This window comes from Sinocyclocheilus anshuiensis, unplaced genomic scaffold (genome assembly GCF_001515605.1).
Source record: "Sinocyclocheilus anshuiensis isolate Anshui unplaced genomic scaffold, SAMN03320099.WGS_v1.1 scaffold257, whole genome shotgun sequence".
Lineage (NCBI taxonomy): Eukaryota > Metazoa > Chordata > Actinopteri > Cypriniformes > Cyprinidae > Sinocyclocheilus > Sinocyclocheilus anshuiensis.
Window position 1 is genome coordinate 2,647,411 of NW_015539889.1, and position 19,993 is coordinate 2,667,403.

Here is a 19,993-nt window from a genome sequence, read left to right on the forward strand (position 1 = left end):
TTACAGAGCCATAAAACTCAATAGCGCCAACTAGTGGCCGATTTCTTTCAAAATTCGTACAGACCTTTAGGGCCATGAGTCAAACATGCCCACCGAGTTTCGTTCCGATCGACCTCCGTTAACCTTGTCTAATAGGTGTTCAAATTTCATTGGTCGATGGCAGCCATGTTTTTTTAGATACGCCAATGTCCTACTGCATACCAATTTTCAAGTCGATCGGACTAACAGTTGCTTATAGTCGTTTTTATATTTTTTCCATATTATAGCGCCACCAAGTGGCAGAGCTGCGCAACTTTTTTTATTTGACCAAAGATTGAGCTCATACATGTGTACAAAGTTTGGTGAGGATATCTCATTCCATTCAAGAGTTATACTACAATTAGCTATTGGCTAAAATTAGCATAGAAGTTTTTTTGTGCAAGATAATCGAAATTTCAGCTTATTTGATAATTATTGATATTCAGTGTCCAGAGAATATTTCTGTAGTGGTTTGGTTCCGATCGGGCGAAAAACCTAGGACTAGTTCGCAAAAGTAGGTTTCGGACAGAACTCAATTTTGCAGAAAAACCGTGCGTCAGAGCAAATCTGTCTGGCTTCACTTTTGTTCATGTTGACCCAAGGATTGCAACGATGTAAAATTTGAGTCTACAACAAACGGTGTACAAGCTAGGGCCAAAAATGTCTGATTTTTGTTTTTTTTGCAGTGTAGCGCCCCCTTAAGTCCGATTGGGGCAAGTCTTTGGATCGGATTAGCGAGCAATACTACTACGATCTGACCAAGTTTCAGCTCTCTCTAAGCCTTACAGTTTAGGCTGCACGATCGGTTTTACCGGAGAAGAATTAAAAAAAAAATCCTTACAACAGGGTTTCAGCACTACGTGCTTGAACCCCCCAAAAAAAACAGAATCACTGAATTGGAAAAAGGATCACCCCCTTGTGTAAATATCTTGTTGAACCACCTTTTGCTTTAATTACAGCCTTTAGTCTGTTGGGATATGTCTCTATTAACTTTGCACATCTAGACTTAACAATACTTGCCCTGCCCACTCTACTTTGCAGAACTGCTCAAGTGTAGTTCAATTTGATGGGGACCGTTTGTGGACTGCAGTCTTCAAGTCATTCCACAGATTTTCAATGGGGTTTAAGTCTCTTGGTCGCCTCTCTGACCAGTTTCCTCCTGGCTCTTTCATCCAGTTTGGAGCCACATCCTGATCCAGGGAGGGTCTGTGTTGTTCCAAATACCTTCCACTTCTTAATAACAGGCTTCACTGTGCTTCTAAGCATTGATAAAGCCTTTTACATATTTTTGTATCCATCTCCTGACCTGTGCCTGTCCACAACTTTATTCTGGAGATCTTTTGACAGTGTCTTACCACCCATAGTTAATTGTTTGCGTCAGCTGCACTACCAAGGACTAAAATGCTCCAGGAAAGCTCTTTTCATGCTGAGCTGATTAAAATGACCACAGCTGATCACAGTTGAAATTCAAATGGCTTTGTGTGCCATTTAGGTGATTAGTTACACCTGATTGAGTTTACAAGTCATTTTTAGGAGGGGGGTGATCCTTTTTCCAACTCAGTGATTCTGTTTGTTTTTCATTTTTTTTCTGACATGTTGGTGTTATATCTTTCACTTGGATGTTACAAGTTGCACTGAGTAAATACAGCTGGATAAAACAAAAACTGTGTCCGTCTTAATTTCAGGCTGTAAAGCAACAAAGTGCGATTATTTTCTATACCCACTGTGTGTGTGTGTGTGTGTATATACAGTGGGTACGGAAAGTATTCAGACCCCCTTGGGTTCTGGTCGTCCCAACGTCTTCCATTTAAGGATTATGGAGGCACCTTGTGCTCTTAGGAACCTTAAGTGCAGCAGATTTTTTTTTGTAACCTTGGCCAGATCTGTGCCTTGCCAGAATTTTGTCTCTGAGCTCTTCAGGCAGTTCCTTTGACCTCATGATTCTCATTTGCTCTGACATGCACTGTGAGCTGTAAGGTCTTATATAGACAGGTGTGTGGCTTTCTTAATCAAGTCCAATCAGTATAATCAAACACAGCTGGACTCAAATGAAGGTGTAGAACCATCTCAAGGATGATCAGAAGAAATGGACAGCACCTGAGTTAAATATATGAGTGTCACAGCAAAGGGTCTAAATACTTAGGACCATGTGATATTTCAGTTTTTCTTTTTTAATAAATCTGCAAAAATGTCAACAATTCTGTGTTTTTCTGTCAATATGGGGTGCTGTGTGTACATTAATGAGGAAAAAAAATTAACTTAAATGATTTTAGCAAATGGCTGCAATATAACAAAGAGTGAAAAATTTAAGGGGGTCTGAATACTTTCCGTACCCACTGTATATATATATAATTTTTTATAAAGGACAAAACTCAAAAACAAAACTCATAACAGTTTAGAGTTTTATTTCATTTACTTTTTTCAGTTAATATTGCAAGTGTCTGCTGAAATGGTCAAAGATGAACTATTGTTATTTGACAAGGACTGTCCTAAATCTTTTCATTCACAAAAGTGACTTCATGTGTTACTCATAGAGAGATAAGAAAGATGGAAAGGCCTTGTCTTAAGGAATGTTTAAAAGGATCATCTCCATTTCTTTATGGCAGACTATGATAGACAGGTGCAGTGGTACATGTAAGCATACAGTTTGGTGAGAATGAAAATGTCACAATAAAAAAAAACACTATACAAAAACCAACTACATTTATCTGAACTCTGCCAAAAGAACAAAAACAGGACCTATAGTAGTTCAAATATGAACCCCATATGAGTTATGTAGTCGAATACCATAGAATTTTCCAAACAGTGAATTCAGTAAGTGCTCTATTCGTGGTTCACCCTGTCCAATGCCACATAGAAGCTCTTCTTGTCATCCAGGCAATGCCAACCAATGGGTCCAATCTCACAATCCGCACAAATAAGGTACTTCACTTTGCCTACATCTTTTGTGAAGCCCACATTCTCAAATGTGTACATGTCATCAACCAGCCAGTGAGCTGTTAATGTGTCCCCATCCAACGTCCCATCCGACTGACCAATGGAGGTTTTCTTTCTCATTGAAGGCAGAAACAGCTGGTAAATGGAAAGGGGTGTTGCACAGAAAATAGAGGACACAGCAGTTTTGAGATATCATCATCATCATCATCATATATAACATAAATTGTTTAAAATTACAAGTCAGTTGTGCACACAGACTATAATTTTGCAAATTACTTAAGTGTAAATTATATTTAATTATCATGTGATGTAACATATTAACCATAACTATATTTAAAATGTTTTACCTCCTTTTCTGCAAACAGTGCCATGCCTGGGCAGAGCACTTTGGAGCCACATCTCTGGCACAACACTGCTTTCACATTTTTACCATCTTCTGACACGAGAGAGGGGTCTACCGATCCCTCAGGAGAGGAGGTCTGTTTGCTGTCATCCATGTTATGTTAGTTGTTCAAACTGAAATCAAAACATACGATCAATTAGAATTTAACATATATTACGTGATTAAGGTAGGTCTATCAATACATCTAATATGATATTAATATAAATAGCTAACTGGCTAAATGAGTGACTAGTAAGGAAGAATACTCGCCTCTGAGTCAGACCATGAGGAAAACCGATCCTGTTTAAGACAGATGTATCACCCAAATATAGTCTTCGAAATGTTGAGCACAGATATGGTAACTTAGGTATAAACACAATAATAGACACTAGTTAGAAAATACTAACGGACTAGTGTCGGCTACTGCTAATATTTGCGCAACCGCTAAAGCAGACCGGTTGAAAACAAGCCACGAATTTTACGTTCCGCTCAGAATAACACAACAGACTCCATTTTCAAGATTTATTTGCATTTTTAAATAATTTATTTAGATATATATTGCAAATAATGTCCTGTGAGTGTTTGTGTGAGAGTGTTTTGTGCAAATGTATAATAAAAACGGACTTCCAGGAATTTAATTGTAAACATGTCAAAATCTCCATTGTTACCTGAACAATTAATCTCCACCATATAAATCCACCAAATAAGAGCAACTCAATGTATGATCCATAAATATTTATTTAAACATTTCACATTTCAATAAAATGTAAATGATTTACCACCTCTACACGTAACACATGAATATATGTATAGTATTTGTCTAGTATTTGTGGTAAAGCCACACAGTTAGCTTATTTTGTAAAAAGGATCAAACACTACTTATTTTTTTATTTTTATTTTTTTTTTTACAAACAGCAATTTGAGAAAGTTCATCAATAAAGGTTAAACTTTTTTTCTTTGTTATTTATGGAACCTTTTTAATAATGTGATTGGATTGCTTGCAAATTAAATTAACTCGCTATGTTTGATACTAATCAAATTTACTACACTGTAGTTTTGGCCCATCTATTTTAATCCTATTTCCAGTGGCCTAAGGCACAGGAATATTCTTATACTTTACAGGAAAGTTTATACTTTACAGACTGCACAGATATATCCATGCAGAGGCTTAATAACAATGATATTCAATATCTGTGCTGCAAGGTGCAATAGTTGACCTGTTTACATTTTCATTTGACCTAGAAGTAAAGGTTTAACATTGTGAGTGTTCAAAGCAGGTAGATTTTGCTGAAAACCCTCAAACCCTTATTTGCCCTTTATGCATTTTCTGGTCAGTATGAATAAAAAAAGATGTAAAAACATTGCTCTGTTCATCAAAGTTTGGACACTACTTTGGGTGAATTGTTCGTTTACAATAAGCAAAACTTAGACGCATTATTTTCTGGGGGGGGCAACTCTACAGCTCAATGAAAGTGCTTTTCACTACAAAAGAAACAAGTTCAAACCCCAAGAGACTGTGCTCAAATTAAAGTGTGATGATAACAAGGGTCATCACGTTCCAGCTACCAGATACTTGTTCAGCCTACGATGCCCTTTAACCACACAAACACTTTCATCAAATGAAAATGGACTCATGGACTCTTTGTAACAGGGGAAAAAAAAAAGACCTCATGGACTCTTTGTAACAAGGAAAAAAGAATAAAAGTTGAAACAATCAGGAAAAAACTCAAAGGTAAATAAAAACAAATCAAGGAATGAGTACAAATATGGGCACTAAAAATCCTAGTTGAAAAGGGATGTGTTTGTAAGAGCTCTTAGAGGAGAGTGTCATCAGTGCAGCCTCCTTCAAGGCCGTAGCGGAACTCCTGCAGGTTTGACACGCCATAGAAATGAATGAAGGCTGCTGCCACCACCAGCACATGGAATATCTGGTGTGAGTGAAACTAAGAAGAGAGCAAAATTTGGTGAGTAAAACATGTGCATATCACTATACTTCAGAACATGATTATGAAAACTATTTCTCAACTGAAGTCCTAGTCACTTCTACAAAAAAAAATCAAAAACACATTAACTTACCCAAATATCACACTTGCCCGGGAAATAGCGCTCTGGGATTCGTGCAGCATACAGCCCAGCACCTGTGATGTACATGGCGCCCATTAAATAGAACCAGCCCATCTGTCCTACAGTAGTGGCCTTGACGAAACCCTCCTCGATGATGAAATGCATGGTGGGGACAATCCCACTCAGTCCAAGACCCATGAAAACTCCTAAAAAATTTCAAAAACAATATGCTATGAATTAATGCACTGTTGTCTTGATGCAGTGTTATTTTAGTATCACTATTATATTGTTATTTTAGTAGGCACTATAATATTTTTTTCATATTTTGAAATATATAGCTTTTATTTTTGTATTTTTAAAAAGTTTTTAGTCATTTTGCTGTTTGTTTTTCTTCATTTTTATATATTTTATTAAATGTCTATATAGTTTTTATTAAATAAACAAGATAAATATTGCTTTGGCAACTAGCTGAAATAAAATATTTTTTATTTATATTATATTTTTAGATTTTCCTTTTACAGGTGCATCTCAATAAATTAGAATGTCGTGGAAAAGTTCATTTTTTTCAGTAATTCAACTCAAATTGTGAAACTCGTGTATTAAATAAATTCAATGCACACAGACTGAAGTAGTTTCCACGACATTCTAATTTATTGAGATGCACCTGTATATTTAATTTCAGTAAACATTTATTTTATTTTAAACAATGATTTTTTAATGGTTTTATTTTTAGTCTACCATTGTAACACTGTCTTGATGCAGGTGAATTAACCATGTATTTACTCTGCTGATCTAGGTGCAAGACAAGTTGAATGCAAAAGTGCTGTGCAACGTGACACAATCACAGCCAATCAGATGATATTTGATATTTAAAAGTCACCATGAAATCAAAATTGATAGTTCTTTGATGGAATATTGCCATTCTTATTATAAATTATTTTTTTTATTTTTTATTTATGCACCCTTGTAATCTTCAATCAAAAACATTAACTTCCCCTCCCCTAACAACAACAACATCTCTGATGGCATATGAACTGGCACAACCTGTCACTCAAATGAGACTGCAGCAATTAGCAAATGGCAGTGCTCAAATGAACTAATCAATTCCCGAAGTCCAGCCTTAGATTTTTTTAGATCTTAGATCATTTCATAACTACAGCAAATTAATGTAAAGTAATGAGGAGCAGTATTTTTAGACCAATGAGATTTTGCTGTGGGCGGGGCTGCCCAGTGCAACGCAACAGAAACCAAACCAATTGATCAACTCACAAGTCTTTTGACTGGTTTCATGACTGAACAAATAAATAAATGGATGAGATTTCATAGCATTCATTGATTTACAATGCATCACTTCAGGTTCAGTCTTTCAGCGTTAAAGATTGGCCTAAATTAACCAAAATTGACCCGTTATGGCAAATAGGTCACTGCCCACCTGCTCTGGTGGGCCTGTGACGGGGAGTGGAGAAACGGTCCCACTGGGCAACAACGATTGCTGCTATGCCCAACACACAGACGATTGTGAGGTAGATGAGACGCGGCTGAGGAGAGCAGTAGAAGGAGTAGTAAAGCCAGGGTACAAAAGAGCCCATGATCAGCAAAGCAATGCCAGAGTAGTCTAGTCTGAGAGAGAGAGAGAACATGAGAAACAGAGAGATTAAAGTCACTTAAAGTCATTTCTACCATGAAATAGATCATTTAATAACAAGACAGTAAACTTACTTGGAGAAAGTACGAGAGACTTTCTCAGAATGGCAGTAGACAGTGTGAAAAAGCCAGGAGAAGCTGAGGCACAGAACTGCACCCAAGAAGAACATCCCGAACACCACCTTCTCCTGCAGCGGGGCCATGAAGTACATATTGGGCCTTAGCATGGTAAGTGTGCCCAGGCACAAGAATAAGATTAACCCTGTGGAAAAAACAAAAACAATAATGGGTCAATGTGATGCTAATTTTATTATAAGGCAATATTTCAAATTTTTGTTTGTTTAAGTTTTTCATTTAATATTTATATTATATTTCGTCTTTCTTTTAATTACCCCCAAAAAATTATTTTTAATAGTTTTAGTTTTAAGTAACAATATCAACACTGCTTTGGCATAAGTATCTTTATCATGGATGCTTTGTGACTGACCCTATTATACAATTATATTCATTTTTATAATTATTTTAACGTTGTAATCTTACTGACAAAATTCTTTTTAATTTGTTAATATAAAATATTACATTTCAGTATAAGCAAAAGGTTTATCCTGATCTTGCATGCTCTCAAAATTAGAGCAGTGTTTGTTCTTGTAATTGATCTGCTGCATACTTAATGCACTAAATATATGCATGAGGTGCACAATAGCCACTATTCTCTGTGACAGCTCAACAGCGTAACCCTAATCTTACCCAACAAATGAGTCCAGATATTCCCGGTCTCTGTGTGGATCCTGAAAATGCTCCCGAAGCAGGCACGGAACGAGGGCATGGGAGGCCGATGACCGTGCAGGAGGTAGTCATTGTCTTTTAGCCACTCCGGCAGGATGTGAAAGGGAATGACCCTCCAGCGGCCCTCCCAGACCTGCAGAACAGAGATTCAGCATTCATTTCATATCTTTTCAAGCTTTAAAATAGCTGTGCTTAATGCCCACACACCTTATGCACAAACTCCTCCATCTTCTCCATTGCATGGTGAGCCTGCAGAGGTAGCGTCAGAACCTCTCCGATTTCTTCATCCTCCTCTTCATCATCAGCGAGACCGCTTGCTCCCTGTGGTCACAATCACAATCAAAATGAGCCTGCAACACTGCTGGCACAGAATATGTCACAGACTTCATAATGCATTCAGATTAATAATTACTAGGCTTGCCTCTGACTGGACTCCTCTGGCTCCTATGGGGCCGTTCTCCTCCAGCAGGGGACCCAGCTCCATCAGCTCCACCTCGGCAGGGGCATGGCATTCCTCTGTGACCTGGCAGTCTGCATGACTGGCAGACCTGATTTGGCCTGACATCAGTAGACTGCCCTGTGACTCGTCTCAGACCTCTGAAGCCTCCACTTCAGTTCACTGTGAGCCAAACGTAATATATTCAATCAAAACAAAACTTCATTGCCAAAGTCAAGTCATGACAACATCAGTGACCCGTAACAACAACAGAGACGGCTTACCTCTGGCAGAAGCTTTGAACACAGGCAGATTTCAGGATGTTTTCTATAAAATTGCATTCAATCTTGGGGGAAAAAAAATACAACTAGGTTTCATTATTATGACGGAGTTTTAGTGCCATGTAAAAAAAAACAAAAAACTATGATTACGAGATTAAAGTTGAAATAATTTGAGAAAAAAAGTCAAAATTACGAGAATAAAGTCGTAGCAATATGAGAATAAAGTCAAAATATTTTGAGAATAAAGTCAAAATTACGAGAATTAAATTGTAGCAATTATGAGATTAACGTTATAATATTTTGAGAGTATAGCCTTATATTGTGCATGCAAATGGCCCGAAATTCCAGTGGCAACTCATTTGAATATATGTGGGATTATTAGCAGAAATCATACCAAGTGTCATACTCATGGGGACAGTATGCTTGGAAATAATATTTCAGGTCATTGAATGCATTCATTGTTTGTAGTGCGTCAGCCACCGTATAACAGCAATAAGCTTTGTGCTTTTGGTACTTTTAATATAAAACAAAGTCTCAGCTTTTAAATTCTGTCAGTTTTATAGTGAAATACAAACCATATGTCTTACAATAATGTGTTTTTCACGCTGTTTAATGTGGTGTGACAGATCGCTCAGTTTAAGCGGCATGTGAATCAATTAACTTTTCAATGTCAAATATTTCAACTTTATTCTAGTAATTTTGACTTTTTTCTCAAAATATTACGACTTTAATCTCGTAATATAAGTTTTTTTGTTTTTTTTACGTGACACTAAAAACACTGTCGTACATTATCTCAGTTCACAATGATATGAAGTAGCTCATTCTGGCTATGTTTCAAATAACTCAACAATAACTTATAAACCTTTAAAGGCAGGCCTACTGTGAGCTACAAGGTTGTTCATCCATGTAATACACTTTTGGTGATGTTTGTCATCAGCTCACATTGTTTCAACTAATTTTTTTAATAATCATGTTTAACAGAGGAACTGCAAAGAAATGTCAAGCCAACAGAGAATCACACCAAGCGATTATGCTCTCTTTTTGCTCTCAAACTACTTATATATTTGAATAAGCATATTTTGCAATAAATGTAAAATATTTTTTCTATATACATAATCAACATCTTTAAATCAATAGTTCTATATTTAGCCATCATTTTTAATTCAGTGTCATTTGCGATGCTTCATGGGATTTTAGTTCCCCCCCCTTCATTAAAGACATAGTTCACCCAAAAATAAAAATTCTGTCATCATTTACTCACCCTTTTGTCACTCCAAATAGAAGTCAATGGCTACGGGCAAATATTATGTTACCAACATTCTTTAAAATATCTTCTTTTGTGTTCAACAGAAGAAAGAAATTCTTATGATGACAGAAATTTCATTTAAAGCCTCTAAGTACAATGCCTTGTACCTTTGTCTTTTTACCTGATTTTCAAATACTTTTTGCTTCAAATTAAAGTTTGTAATGATTCAGCTTATAGCTGGTTAGTTCACTCTTATACAAAGACTTTTGTACAACCCCTATGGGAAAAATACTTCGGGAACCAAGGTGCTGAAAAAGTGGGCAGACACTTGGCCCTTTCACACAGTAATACCAGTAAATTGCCGTAAAATTACCGGAACAACTATACCAGTAAATACAAAAATGCGCAGTTCACACAGGCAACGATGTTCCGTCTTTTTACCAGTAAAGCACCATTCACAAATCAATTTCAAAATACCGGTAAATTCTGTTACATCATTAACTGGAAATGACCTCTAAAAGGCTGCGCCTCCCGGTGTTGTGTTTGTAAACATGGAGGGGTATAAGCAGTCAGTGTTTTTGTTGATGTTTTCATTTTTGTGTCAAACGTTAACATTCATGCAGCACTTTTGGCCCAGAGACATCTTATTAGACAACTTTAGACATTTCTTTGACTTCCATAAACAGCGCGGAGTAAATGCGTCGTCGTCTTCTTTTTATTTTTTATGGCGGTTGGCAAACCAGCTTGGTGCATATGCATATGGTGCATATTCCGCCGCCTACTAAGATGGAGTGTGAGGCACTGATACCAAGGGGAAAAAAAAAACAATCTATATTTTATCATATAATTTAGTTTTTTCCAATAAATTTATAAGAGCTTTATGTGTTTTATAAGAACTATTTAATATACTCTGCAAGGTAAGAGAATTTATGCCAGCAGATTTTAATTCCTCTTTTAATTGAAATCTTTCATTTTCAAATGCCCTACAATTTGAGTAAATGCACCATCTGCGTCAAAATGCAGATGGTGATTGGCCCAGCGTAGACGTCTTAAAGGGTTAATTCACCCAAAAATGAAAATTACCCCATGATTTACTTACCCTCAAGCCATCCTATATGTATATGACTTTCTTCTTTCAGACGAATACAATCCGAGTTGTATTAAAGGGGTCATATGATGCGATTTCAATTTTTCCTTTCTCTTTGGAGTGTTACAAGCTCTTGCTGCATAAAGAAGATCTGTAAAGTTGCAAAGACTAAAGTCTCAAATCCAAAGAGATATTCTTTATAAACGTTAAGAGTCAACCACGCCTACCTAAAACGGCTCGTTCTAACACGTCCCCACATGTCTACGTCACGATGTGGGAAGATTTGCATAACACCGCCCAAATGTTCACGCAAAGAAAGAAGGCGTAACTTTGATTCTCGCTGTAGTATTGTTGCCATGTGTTTTGTTGTGAAAGCAAAACTACTTTGTTTGGCCTTCCAAAAGAGGACGACATCCGCTTCGTCTTGCCTAGAGCTGATCCGTGCTGGTCGCTGAGGAAATACATTAACTTCGCACTGTGGATCGCCGGATCGGCTTTCACCGAGGACGAAGCGGAGTCCAGCCCGGGGTCGTCACATGTGGTTGCCGCAAGGCCGCCACTCACTCAAGCCTACCCGCCGCCGCTCACTCTAGCCCGCCGTGTGTTTCCTTGTGAAAGTGAAACTACTTTGTTTGGTCTTCCAAAAGAGGACACAACTAGAAATCAGTGGTTAAGTGTATTCGTCTGAAAGAAGAAAGTCAAATACATCTAGGATGGCTTGAAGGTGAGTAAATCATGGGGTAATTTTCATTTTTGGGTGAACTATCCCTTTAAGTCAGCGCGTTCTGAACTCCTGCGTGCTGCTCATACTAGTAAACTTGTGCTGCGTTCACACCGAGCACAATATCGGTATTTTTGAAAAGGTCCTGTTCACACATGATCCCTTAACGGTAATTTAACGGTAATTTACCAGTAAAGACTTTATGTGTGAAAGGGGCAATTGTTGCACTCTATTAAAACTAAACGAAGAATGAATCAGATATTTTGTTCATTAAGTAGAATCGTGAATGTGTGAAAATCAATGAATGACAGATGATGTTCTTGAAACTAATTTATTCTATAATTGTTGTCTCTGTCTGTAGCCTGACAAAATATAATGTCTAGCAGTTGACAACAACTGTAGACAAACTTACTGTAGGCACTTTTTATATACGGACTTATATATAGACTTGTGCGCGACAAAGTGTTTCTCGAATCGGCTGAGTAGACGAGAGATCGACTCGCTCATCCGTCGCCACGAGCTGGCGTCACCGTGTCACCTGCGGAGAAGAGCCACCGAGCGAATCGTTCCTTTTTGTATCAAAATCCTCACCACTAATTCGAATCAAACGTTCGAACTCACATATGGTTCCAAATACACGGTCTAGGTAACGTTAGGCAGCTCATTAGATTTCGAAATAAAACCGATATAACTGACATCGATCTCTGTATTAAGCGGCATCATACAGCAGCACTCATAACCATAACTAACGGAAATTAGCTGCTGGCTAACAACGGGCTTTAAATTTTAGGGAACGAGCAGCCAAAACACCGGTACACGTCATGATCAACACTTACAAGATACATGACATAGCAACAACGATATAACAACAACTATATGATACGCAAACTATGTTTCTAACAACGATTAATTAATTAGTACGAAATTAAGCCTTTTAAAAACACAAAGCTGTTGTAATAAAGCAGGTTAGCATTGAGACCGCTGCGCACCGCTAAACTACAGTGTCTGGATGCGTACATAACATGGGAATCATAATTTTGCCGTTGCATTGAAATAACGATGCATTTTCTCGTATAGACGGTTACCTGATGTCCAGATGCGCTGTTAAAGAAATTAGACCTCTTCCGGATGGCCACCAAATACCAGCAGGATGGAGAAACAAGAGTTGAAAGCTGCCGTATGTCAGACGGCGAGTTCAAACTGGCTCGCTGTTGTCTTTGAAACAGCGCCGCCTGCTGGCGAAAGCCGGCGCTAGATTTGGCAAAGTCCCCACATCGCTCTTTAGGGGCGCTAGCCCATTTATTTGATGGTTCTTGTAAATGTTTCCAAATTTAGAGCAGTAATCTCCAGCAGGTGATTTATTTTATTGTAAAAGACCAGACAGTGGCGGTTGAACACCCATCTGAGGACTGCACAGAAAACACTGAAGGGCTTATCCAAACCACAGCCTGTTTGTGTGATGGTCACATTTATCCAGCACGTGCTGGCAGGCTTTAGGATGATAAAAAAAATCCTACTATCGGCCTTTCAAAATGGAGTATTTCTGTGTTAAACCAGCTGGCCTCTGCTGACAATCTCCTATAATACCCAATCCTCATCCTAGGCAGTCTTTATAATCGCAGTCAATTCAAATGTGAGCATCATACAACCACAACATACATAAAATCCTCCGATTTGGCCATGCAATGCTGGGGGGAGCAATTAAACACAATAAAATGCCAGTGAAAACACTTTAATAAGCACTTTTTTGTTGCTTTAGTGCATTTCATAGAAAACAATTGCATTGCTTTTTAAATTCATATATGGTTAACATAAAAGATAAAACATATGGAGTGCAGCATGCATACAAAAATACTCCAGTGACAGCAAATGCATATCATAATGTATACATACATCAAACAAGAATGCCAGTCATGTCACACAGGCACGTGAATTATAATATTCAGCATTAAATTCAGCAAGCAGGTGTCTTAAAACTCTAGTGCCTTTTTAGTGCATTAAATTGGGGCTTTTTTGTAGTATCAGCATCTTATTGTATAGCACATCAAGCCACAATAGTCAATATAAAGCCCGAGGACACAGCAGACCGTCTCTGTATCGTATTAGAATAATAGGCTTTTACTATGAAAAACCAATTACCTCCGGACAGACTAGCACTTAAACATTTAATATTTATTATATACTCTCCATAAAAAGTATATTCCCTATATATATATATATGATGAGATTTGTAATGCAATATTAGCTTAAACACAATTGAGTGCAATTTAGTATCTTTGGAGTAATTTGTGTCTGGGCCCTGAGCATTGCGAATGGTCTAATAGACGAAACGTTGGCTCTGCCTGTAGCCCAGTTTGTCCAGGTTGGGATTACATGCAAACTGGATCATGGGAGGTGGACCACACATGAGGATCATAGAGTCATCACTGGGTGGAGGCAGGTGCTCCTGAATCATCTCAGCATTGATGAAGCCCTGACTGTACTCCCAGTCTGCAGACATGTAAATGCAGGTAAATGTCAAAAAACAACAACAAAAATATATATGATCAATAAAAATCTAGTCTAAAACACGTCCCAATTCTTAGAAATGTACTGTTTTTATGTTGGTTTCCCTTTTTTGAAAAAGTTGTATCACAATGACAAATGAAATATCAAAAGGAATTTTAATTCAGAAATTAAAAACATTCATCATAGGAGGTCAAGTCATTTTATGTATAAATTACAATATTAAACGCATTTATAAATTGTAAAAATAAAAATATATGTCAATGACCAGCATACACTACTGTTCAAAAATTTGGGGCTAAGATTTTTTTAAAGTTTATTTTTACTTTTTTAATTATTTTATTTAGAAAGGTTTCATTAAACTGATCAAAAAACTTCTATTTAAAATAAAAGCTGTTTTTTAAAATTCTTTCTATTTATTAAACAAATGAGCTGCTCTGCCAGCTACAGCATTTTCCCCTCTTTGTGTCCGTCTTCAGCGTCTCTGGCCTCTGTTAACGTCCCGTTTACAGACTTTGTAATATTTCCACACAAATTACATTTTGGAAAATGCTTGCAAAACAGTTTGTGTGCAAGTCCAGAACAGAGATCGCCTGAAATAAAAAGAAAAAAATAACTGATTTCCGATCGCGCGTTTGGAGCAAAAACAGGCCGGTTCCAATTTATGGCCGTTCAACGTTTTCTACTACTAACATTAATTGTTTCAGGCCAGTGGTAAACTGTTCATTATTGGCTAAAGGAAAACAAAATTCAATTTTTTAAAACAATAATTTTCCGGGACTGGACAATGAGTCATCAATTTTCCAGGTTTTCCAGGATGCGTGGGAACCCTGAATGCAAGTCATCATATTAGAGTGATTTCTGAAGGATCATGTGACACTGAAGACTGGAGTAATGCTTCTGAAAAAATTCAGCTTTGCCTTCACAGAAATAAATGACAGTTTAAAATATATTACAATAGAAAGCAGTAATTTTAAATTGTAATAATGTTTCACAATATTACTTAATATTATTTTTGATCAAATAAATGCAGCCTTGGTGAGTATAAGAGACTTTCAGAAACACAAAAAAAATCTCACTGACCCCAAACTTTTAAAAAGAAATGTATACCAAGCTTTATAATTTGTAGGATCGGTAGGAAGCCATATACCTGCAGGAGCTTGGTCCACTGTGAACCAGAGTTTGAAGCGATCCGGATGCCTTGCCTGAATCTCCTCCAGATCATCCTTCAGCAGAATGTCCTTCTCAGTCTGGAAGGCAGACAAAACGTAAACAGATTCATTTTAGACTTGCAGTTTAATCTGTCTGAACATCACTTTTATTTAACATGTTGTTTATGAACAAACCATTTCATCATGCTCTGAAAGAGATAGTTCACACACACCCACAAAAATTGGTCAGTAATAAATTTAAAACAATCTCTTTTCTAATGGAACACCAACCTGGTTGGCAAACAGCAGGCTGCATGTCGTTGTATCACTTGGGTTTTTGATGATGTCACGAATCAGCTGCAACATTGGCGTAATGCCTACAAAGGGAGCAGAACAAATGACTTTAGTGATCATACAGCTTTATTATGGCTAGAAATGAAGAGTAAGACACTCTACCAGTTCCTCCAGCTATAAGACCCAATGTTCTTACAGTCTTAGTCTCAGCAGGGGTCTTCTTATCGGCCTGTATAGCAAACTGACCTGTTGGGTGGAGATGTAGGTCTAAGGTGTGACCACTGTGTAAATACATCCATCTAAGTTCAAATATTGATAGTAAATGTGCTGAGTCAGACCTTGCCCCTTGTACTCCAGCAAACCTCCTGGTCCTCTGAAGTCAATCACATCTCCAATCCTCAAACTCTCCAAGTACTGGGACATCTTTCCCCCTTCTGGGAACTTTGGGTGCACATTCTTAAAATAAATCTGCAGAATGAAATATGTCAGCTCTATACTACCGTTTAAAACCCCAGGAGCTTTTTTAAGAAATATAGACAATCAGAACCTTAACAACGAGGTCAACGAATCCTTTGTCATCGTCGCTGGACACTGGTGTATAGGGACGCACAGCCAAATTCTCATCAATCCTGGCAGAGAGATAAACATGCTTGCCTTGAGAGAGAAAGACAGGGAGAACGAGTACTTTACTGTTAATAGTTGATACACACCCCAGTCTGTCCATCACGTTCTTGTTTACACCAGGTATGAACATCCGTATCACATGATGCCGTCACAAGTGGAGACACACTATTGTTTACATCTGGTAACTTGCATCTCAGTTGGGTCTGATTTTGTGACTACATACACCACTTGCTATGTCAGTATGGTAGTGCATGTTAAAGCGCAAAAAGGTAAAATAATCATAATTACAATAATAATTTATACATGTTGTGTGTGTGTGTGTGTATATATATATATATATATATATATAATGTGAGGGGTGTACTCGCTTCTGTGAGATACTGTAAATTAAAGTTATTATGCTGACCAAGCCTGTATTTGTTTGATCAAAAATACAGTAAAAACAGCAATATTGTGAAATATTATTACAATATTTGTTTTTTATTTTAGTTTTAAATGTAACTTATTCATGTGATGGCAAAGCCAAATTTTCAGCATCATAACTCCAGTCTTCAGTGTCACGTGACCCTTCAGAAATCATTCTAATATGATAATTTGCTGCTGCTCAAGAAACATTTCTTATTATTATCAGAGCTGAAAACAGTTGAACTGCTTAATGTTTTTGTGGAAAGAACTGCATTTATTTTGTAACATTCTGATTTCTGTTAGTCACTTGGTTAATTGAATGCATCCTTGCTGAATAAAAGTAAAAAACAACTTTCTGACCTCAAACTAAATAGTATAGATACTGATTTGTATATACCCTAGACATATTTATTATAATTATTTTTGTCTTATAACTGTACTAGTGAACATATTAAGTTGAATGTGCACAATCTGTGTCATGACGTTGATATCAGGAAATATTAGAAAAAGCATAAAACCACAAACTAAACCCTTGTTTTAGTGCAAAGGTTGATTGACATCAGGACAGATCAGCATTTTCACTACAGATCTGATGTGGTTTGTGTTTCTTAGTAATTGGCTCACACGATGTTTTGAACCCCGTCTACATCTGAATTTAGAGCCGTCCACTAATGCCTTATATGTAAGCTAATTGTGCATGTTTAAACAAGCTGCTTTTCAAATCCTACACTCATTTATCATTTAGCACACAGTTCTTTTCCAAAGCAGTTTACACAACAGGACAGGTGTGGGATGTCAGCATGCTTCAGACCAAACCCTGCAACCTTTGTACTAGCAGCAGAGAAACAACCAACCCACCACCCAGTCCTCAGACTACTTACCTACTGGTAATCCCAAAACATGCTCTGGACTGGGCAGGGCGAACCGAAACCTGCGGGTATCGTGGCTTATGATCTGTAGGAAAAGAAAAAAAGTCTTATTTTGTCAAAAGCATCTTGTCAGTACCACGAATATAAATTCTAGCACATGGAAATAAATAGACAGGGCAAATACCTCTTTGTCTACTAGTCTCAATTTGTATTTTTCAGAGGGATTAATCAGGGTAATCTGTGGTTTCCTTTTCCTGTTGAAGTAATAATAACCCAGCAGACCTGCTGTTGAGACCAGCACCACTCCAACCGACACTGCAACTGTAGTGGACTAAAAATACAGATTAGTGCACATTAACACGGTTTAAAAACATATAACAGAAAACAAAAACAAAAAAAACGCCAAACATGCATTCACTGATATGCAACATACAACAGAAAAGTGACTCAACCATTAACAAAGATTCTCCGCAGTTTCAAATGCCTGAATGAATCATCTGTATTTCCTAAAATAAACGTAGAATTGACGTTTCTGCTTTGGTATCCCATTTCAAGAAGAACTGTCTGCTGATTTCGTTTTCTACAAAACAAAAATGTATTTGAAATACAAATGACTGAATAGCATAGTTAGTGCCATGACTAGTCAATATGCTGTGCTGATAAACCGACAACCAGCAATGTTAAACAAACTTGGTGGCATGCCAAAGCAACATTTCCTCTCAATAATAGTTCATTGCTGCAGTTAAACTTTAGTGTATTCTCTAAAGCTTTATGATTTACCACTGCGTAACTCATGCCAGCAGATCTACTTCTACAAGGAGATTCAGTCAGAACGAAGCTTCAGCCTTTAAACATTAGTCGGCACACCCATGAACATGCAGGCAGCTGTGTTGGAGGCAAACAACGCTGCGCACTCGTTGCGCATAATAAAACGATTCGAACGCATTTCGTTCGGCCTAATGCCATCCACATTACAACATATCTAATGTCTGTTGTCGGCGGAAACCCATACAACCAGATAAAAATAAAAGTCCTGATAAATGTATGTATATATATTTAAAAAGTGGAATAAAATTTCCTTAATTTCTTTGTCCAAAGATTACAACACTTTATTTAAAATTAGATGTTTTAAATTAAAGTGCAAATAATAAATGTCCTCTGATTTCTTTTTGTTTAGAAATAGATTTGTAAAAATGCAATACAATTTTAAAAGTAAAAACGTGAAAGTAATTAAATGCCCAGAAGAAATGTTATTTAGTAAAGGAAAGCCAAGTCTAATCCACAAATTCTAAAAAAGTAGAAGCAATTTCCTGAATAATTAATACAGATTGTTATATCAATGCTGAAAGCGCCATCATTTTAAGATACCAGGGTGCTTTTAAAAGTAGATAATTGCATACATTGGTTCCCTTATATTTCCCTAATTCATTTATGTTCAAGCTATTATCTTTTTCACATAATTGCGAACATTGAAGTGAAGCTGATTCGAGGTGGCTGAGAAAACCTCCAATGCCAAAGACTTTGTCTCTTCTGATCCATTCCAAAGGGCCCGATAAACTGGTAATGTGTACTTCTGTTTCCCCTGAATGCAAAACATGAAAATCAGTCTTTTAAAACAAGTCAACCAGTCTCTAAGCATACCAACAATCAAATTATTAGTCTAAACAGCTAAATGATGAATAAATAGTTGTACAGATTCTAACCTGGCTTGTGAGGAAATTGCGAATATGTTGGAATCCTGGTTTATGCTGATTCTTTGCAACAACCTGGGCCCATCGCAGTTTCAGCTCGGCATTTTTGGACTCAATAATATGCGAGTAGCACTCCTCCAGCTTCTTTATGTGGCCTGTTAATATGGGGATATTATTTATTTTACAATCTACTTAAATACAACTTTTACTATATAAAAACAAACCATCAACACAAGGAAGTATTTGCACCATCTGGAAGTGGTGACTTCTCAAGGATCTTTTCCAAGAAGTAGACAGTTTGGTAGGTCTTCCACAGTTTTATATCAGTTTTGCAGATAGATTCCAAGTCTAGGTTATGATCAACCCACATTTCCGCTAACAGTTCTGCTGGTTTCATTAGCTCCTGACCAGCAGAGAGGTCAGGCACATATGCAGGCCAACCTGACACATTGAGCCAGCTGTCAAAATCCAGACCTAATAAACAACCGAGAAGAAACAAAAGCTGATGCAAAAGGCAGTCTGACCAAACAGTATGAATTTATCTTTTGTGATTTTATGACAAAGAAATGCTACTAATGCTCTTTTTCTGCACCCTCAATTTTGTGGACATTCTTCTCTTTCAGGTCTGGGAAATACTCCAGGTAGAAGTCCAATGCATCCTCTGCCAACACACTTCTGAACTTGAACTTGTCCACATAAGCCTTGAAGAGACACAATTGAATTGCTCTTTTATCATACTTATTTACATATTTTTATTTGTACATACCAAAGGTTTTCAAACTTTTTGAAGAGCGACCCTTTTTTTCTTTTTAAATTTACGGGACATGATATATATATATATATATATATATA

At 37.1% G+C, this 19,993-nt stretch overlaps 4 protein-coding genes and 1 long non-coding RNA gene across 6 annotated transcripts in view; 1 reads left to right on the top strand and 4 right to left on the bottom strand.

The window, feature by feature from the left end:
* Positions 1-2,431: 2,431 nt before the first annotated feature.
* On the bottom strand, positions 2,432-3,822 carry rabif (RAB interacting factor). Its single transcript, XM_016482442.1, has 3 exons — positions 3,608-3,822; positions 3,303-3,471; positions 2,432-3,090 (listed from the first exon to the last, which is right to left on the bottom strand). The coding sequence occupies exons 2-3, from the start codon at positions 3,450-3,452 to the stop codon at positions 2,842-2,844; spliced, it is 399 nt and encodes a 132-aa protein (XP_016337928.1). The 5' UTR covers positions 3,453-3,471; positions 3,608-3,822; the 3' UTR covers positions 2,432-2,841.
* A 90-nt stretch (positions 3,823-3,912) lies between these two features.
* On the bottom strand, positions 3,913-12,967 carry LOC107685705 (adiponectin receptor protein 1-like). The gene is made up of 9 exons (XM_016482392.1): positions 12,688-12,967; positions 8,552-8,613; positions 8,253-8,450; positions 8,039-8,152; positions 7,793-7,964; positions 7,121-7,307; positions 6,834-7,021; positions 5,414-5,607; positions 3,913-5,280 (listed from the first exon to the last, which is right to left on the bottom strand). The coding sequence occupies exons 3-9, from the start codon at positions 8,394-8,396 to the stop codon at positions 5,152-5,154; spliced, it is 1,128 nt and encodes a 375-aa protein (XP_016337878.1). The 5' UTR covers positions 8,397-8,450; positions 8,552-8,613; positions 12,688-12,967; the 3' UTR covers positions 3,913-5,151.
* Positions 11,936-19,993, top strand: part of LOC107685707 (uncharacterized) — a 17,623-nt gene continuing 9,565 nt past the window's right edge. The window contains exon 1 of the long non-coding RNA XR_001633980.1: positions 11,936-11,946. This is a non-coding gene — a long non-coding RNA (uncharacterized LOC107685707). The remainder of the gene's footprint in view (positions 11,947-19,993) is intronic.
* On the bottom strand, positions 13,778-18,403 carry LOC107685706 (NADH-cytochrome b5 reductase 3-like). 2 transcript variants are annotated; one of them, XM_016482394.1, is made up of 9 exons: positions 18,231-18,403; positions 17,635-17,781; positions 17,463-17,535; positions 16,100-16,206; positions 15,891-16,020; positions 15,715-15,798; positions 15,550-15,635; positions 15,258-15,357; positions 13,778-14,092 (listed from the first exon to the last, which is right to left on the bottom strand). In XM_016482394.1, exons 1-9 carry the CDS (start codon positions 18,243-18,245, stop codon positions 13,920-13,922), a joined length of 915 nt encoding a protein of 304 aa, XP_016337880.1. In that variant the 5' UTR covers positions 18,246-18,403; the 3' UTR covers positions 13,778-13,919. The 2 variants fall into 2 exon arrangements, with proteins under 2 accessions (XP_016337880.1, XP_016337881.1); XM_016482395.1 differs by lacking the exon at positions 18,231-18,403 and adding an exon at positions 17,903-18,201.
* Positions 18,689-19,993, bottom strand: part of rnpep (arginyl aminopeptidase (aminopeptidase B)) — a 7,928-nt gene continuing 6,623 nt past the window's right edge. Inside the window, exons 8-11 of the mRNA XM_016482389.1 lie at positions 19,734-19,842; positions 19,391-19,615; positions 19,154-19,296; positions 18,689-19,032 (exon numbers count right to left, since the gene is read on the bottom strand). Of these exons, the coding sequence (XP_016337875.1) occupies positions 18,886-19,032; positions 19,154-19,296; positions 19,391-19,615; positions 19,734-19,842 (624 nt within the window). The 3' untranslated portion in view covers positions 18,689-18,885. The remainder of the gene's footprint in view (positions 19,033-19,153; positions 19,297-19,390; positions 19,616-19,733; positions 19,843-19,993) is intronic.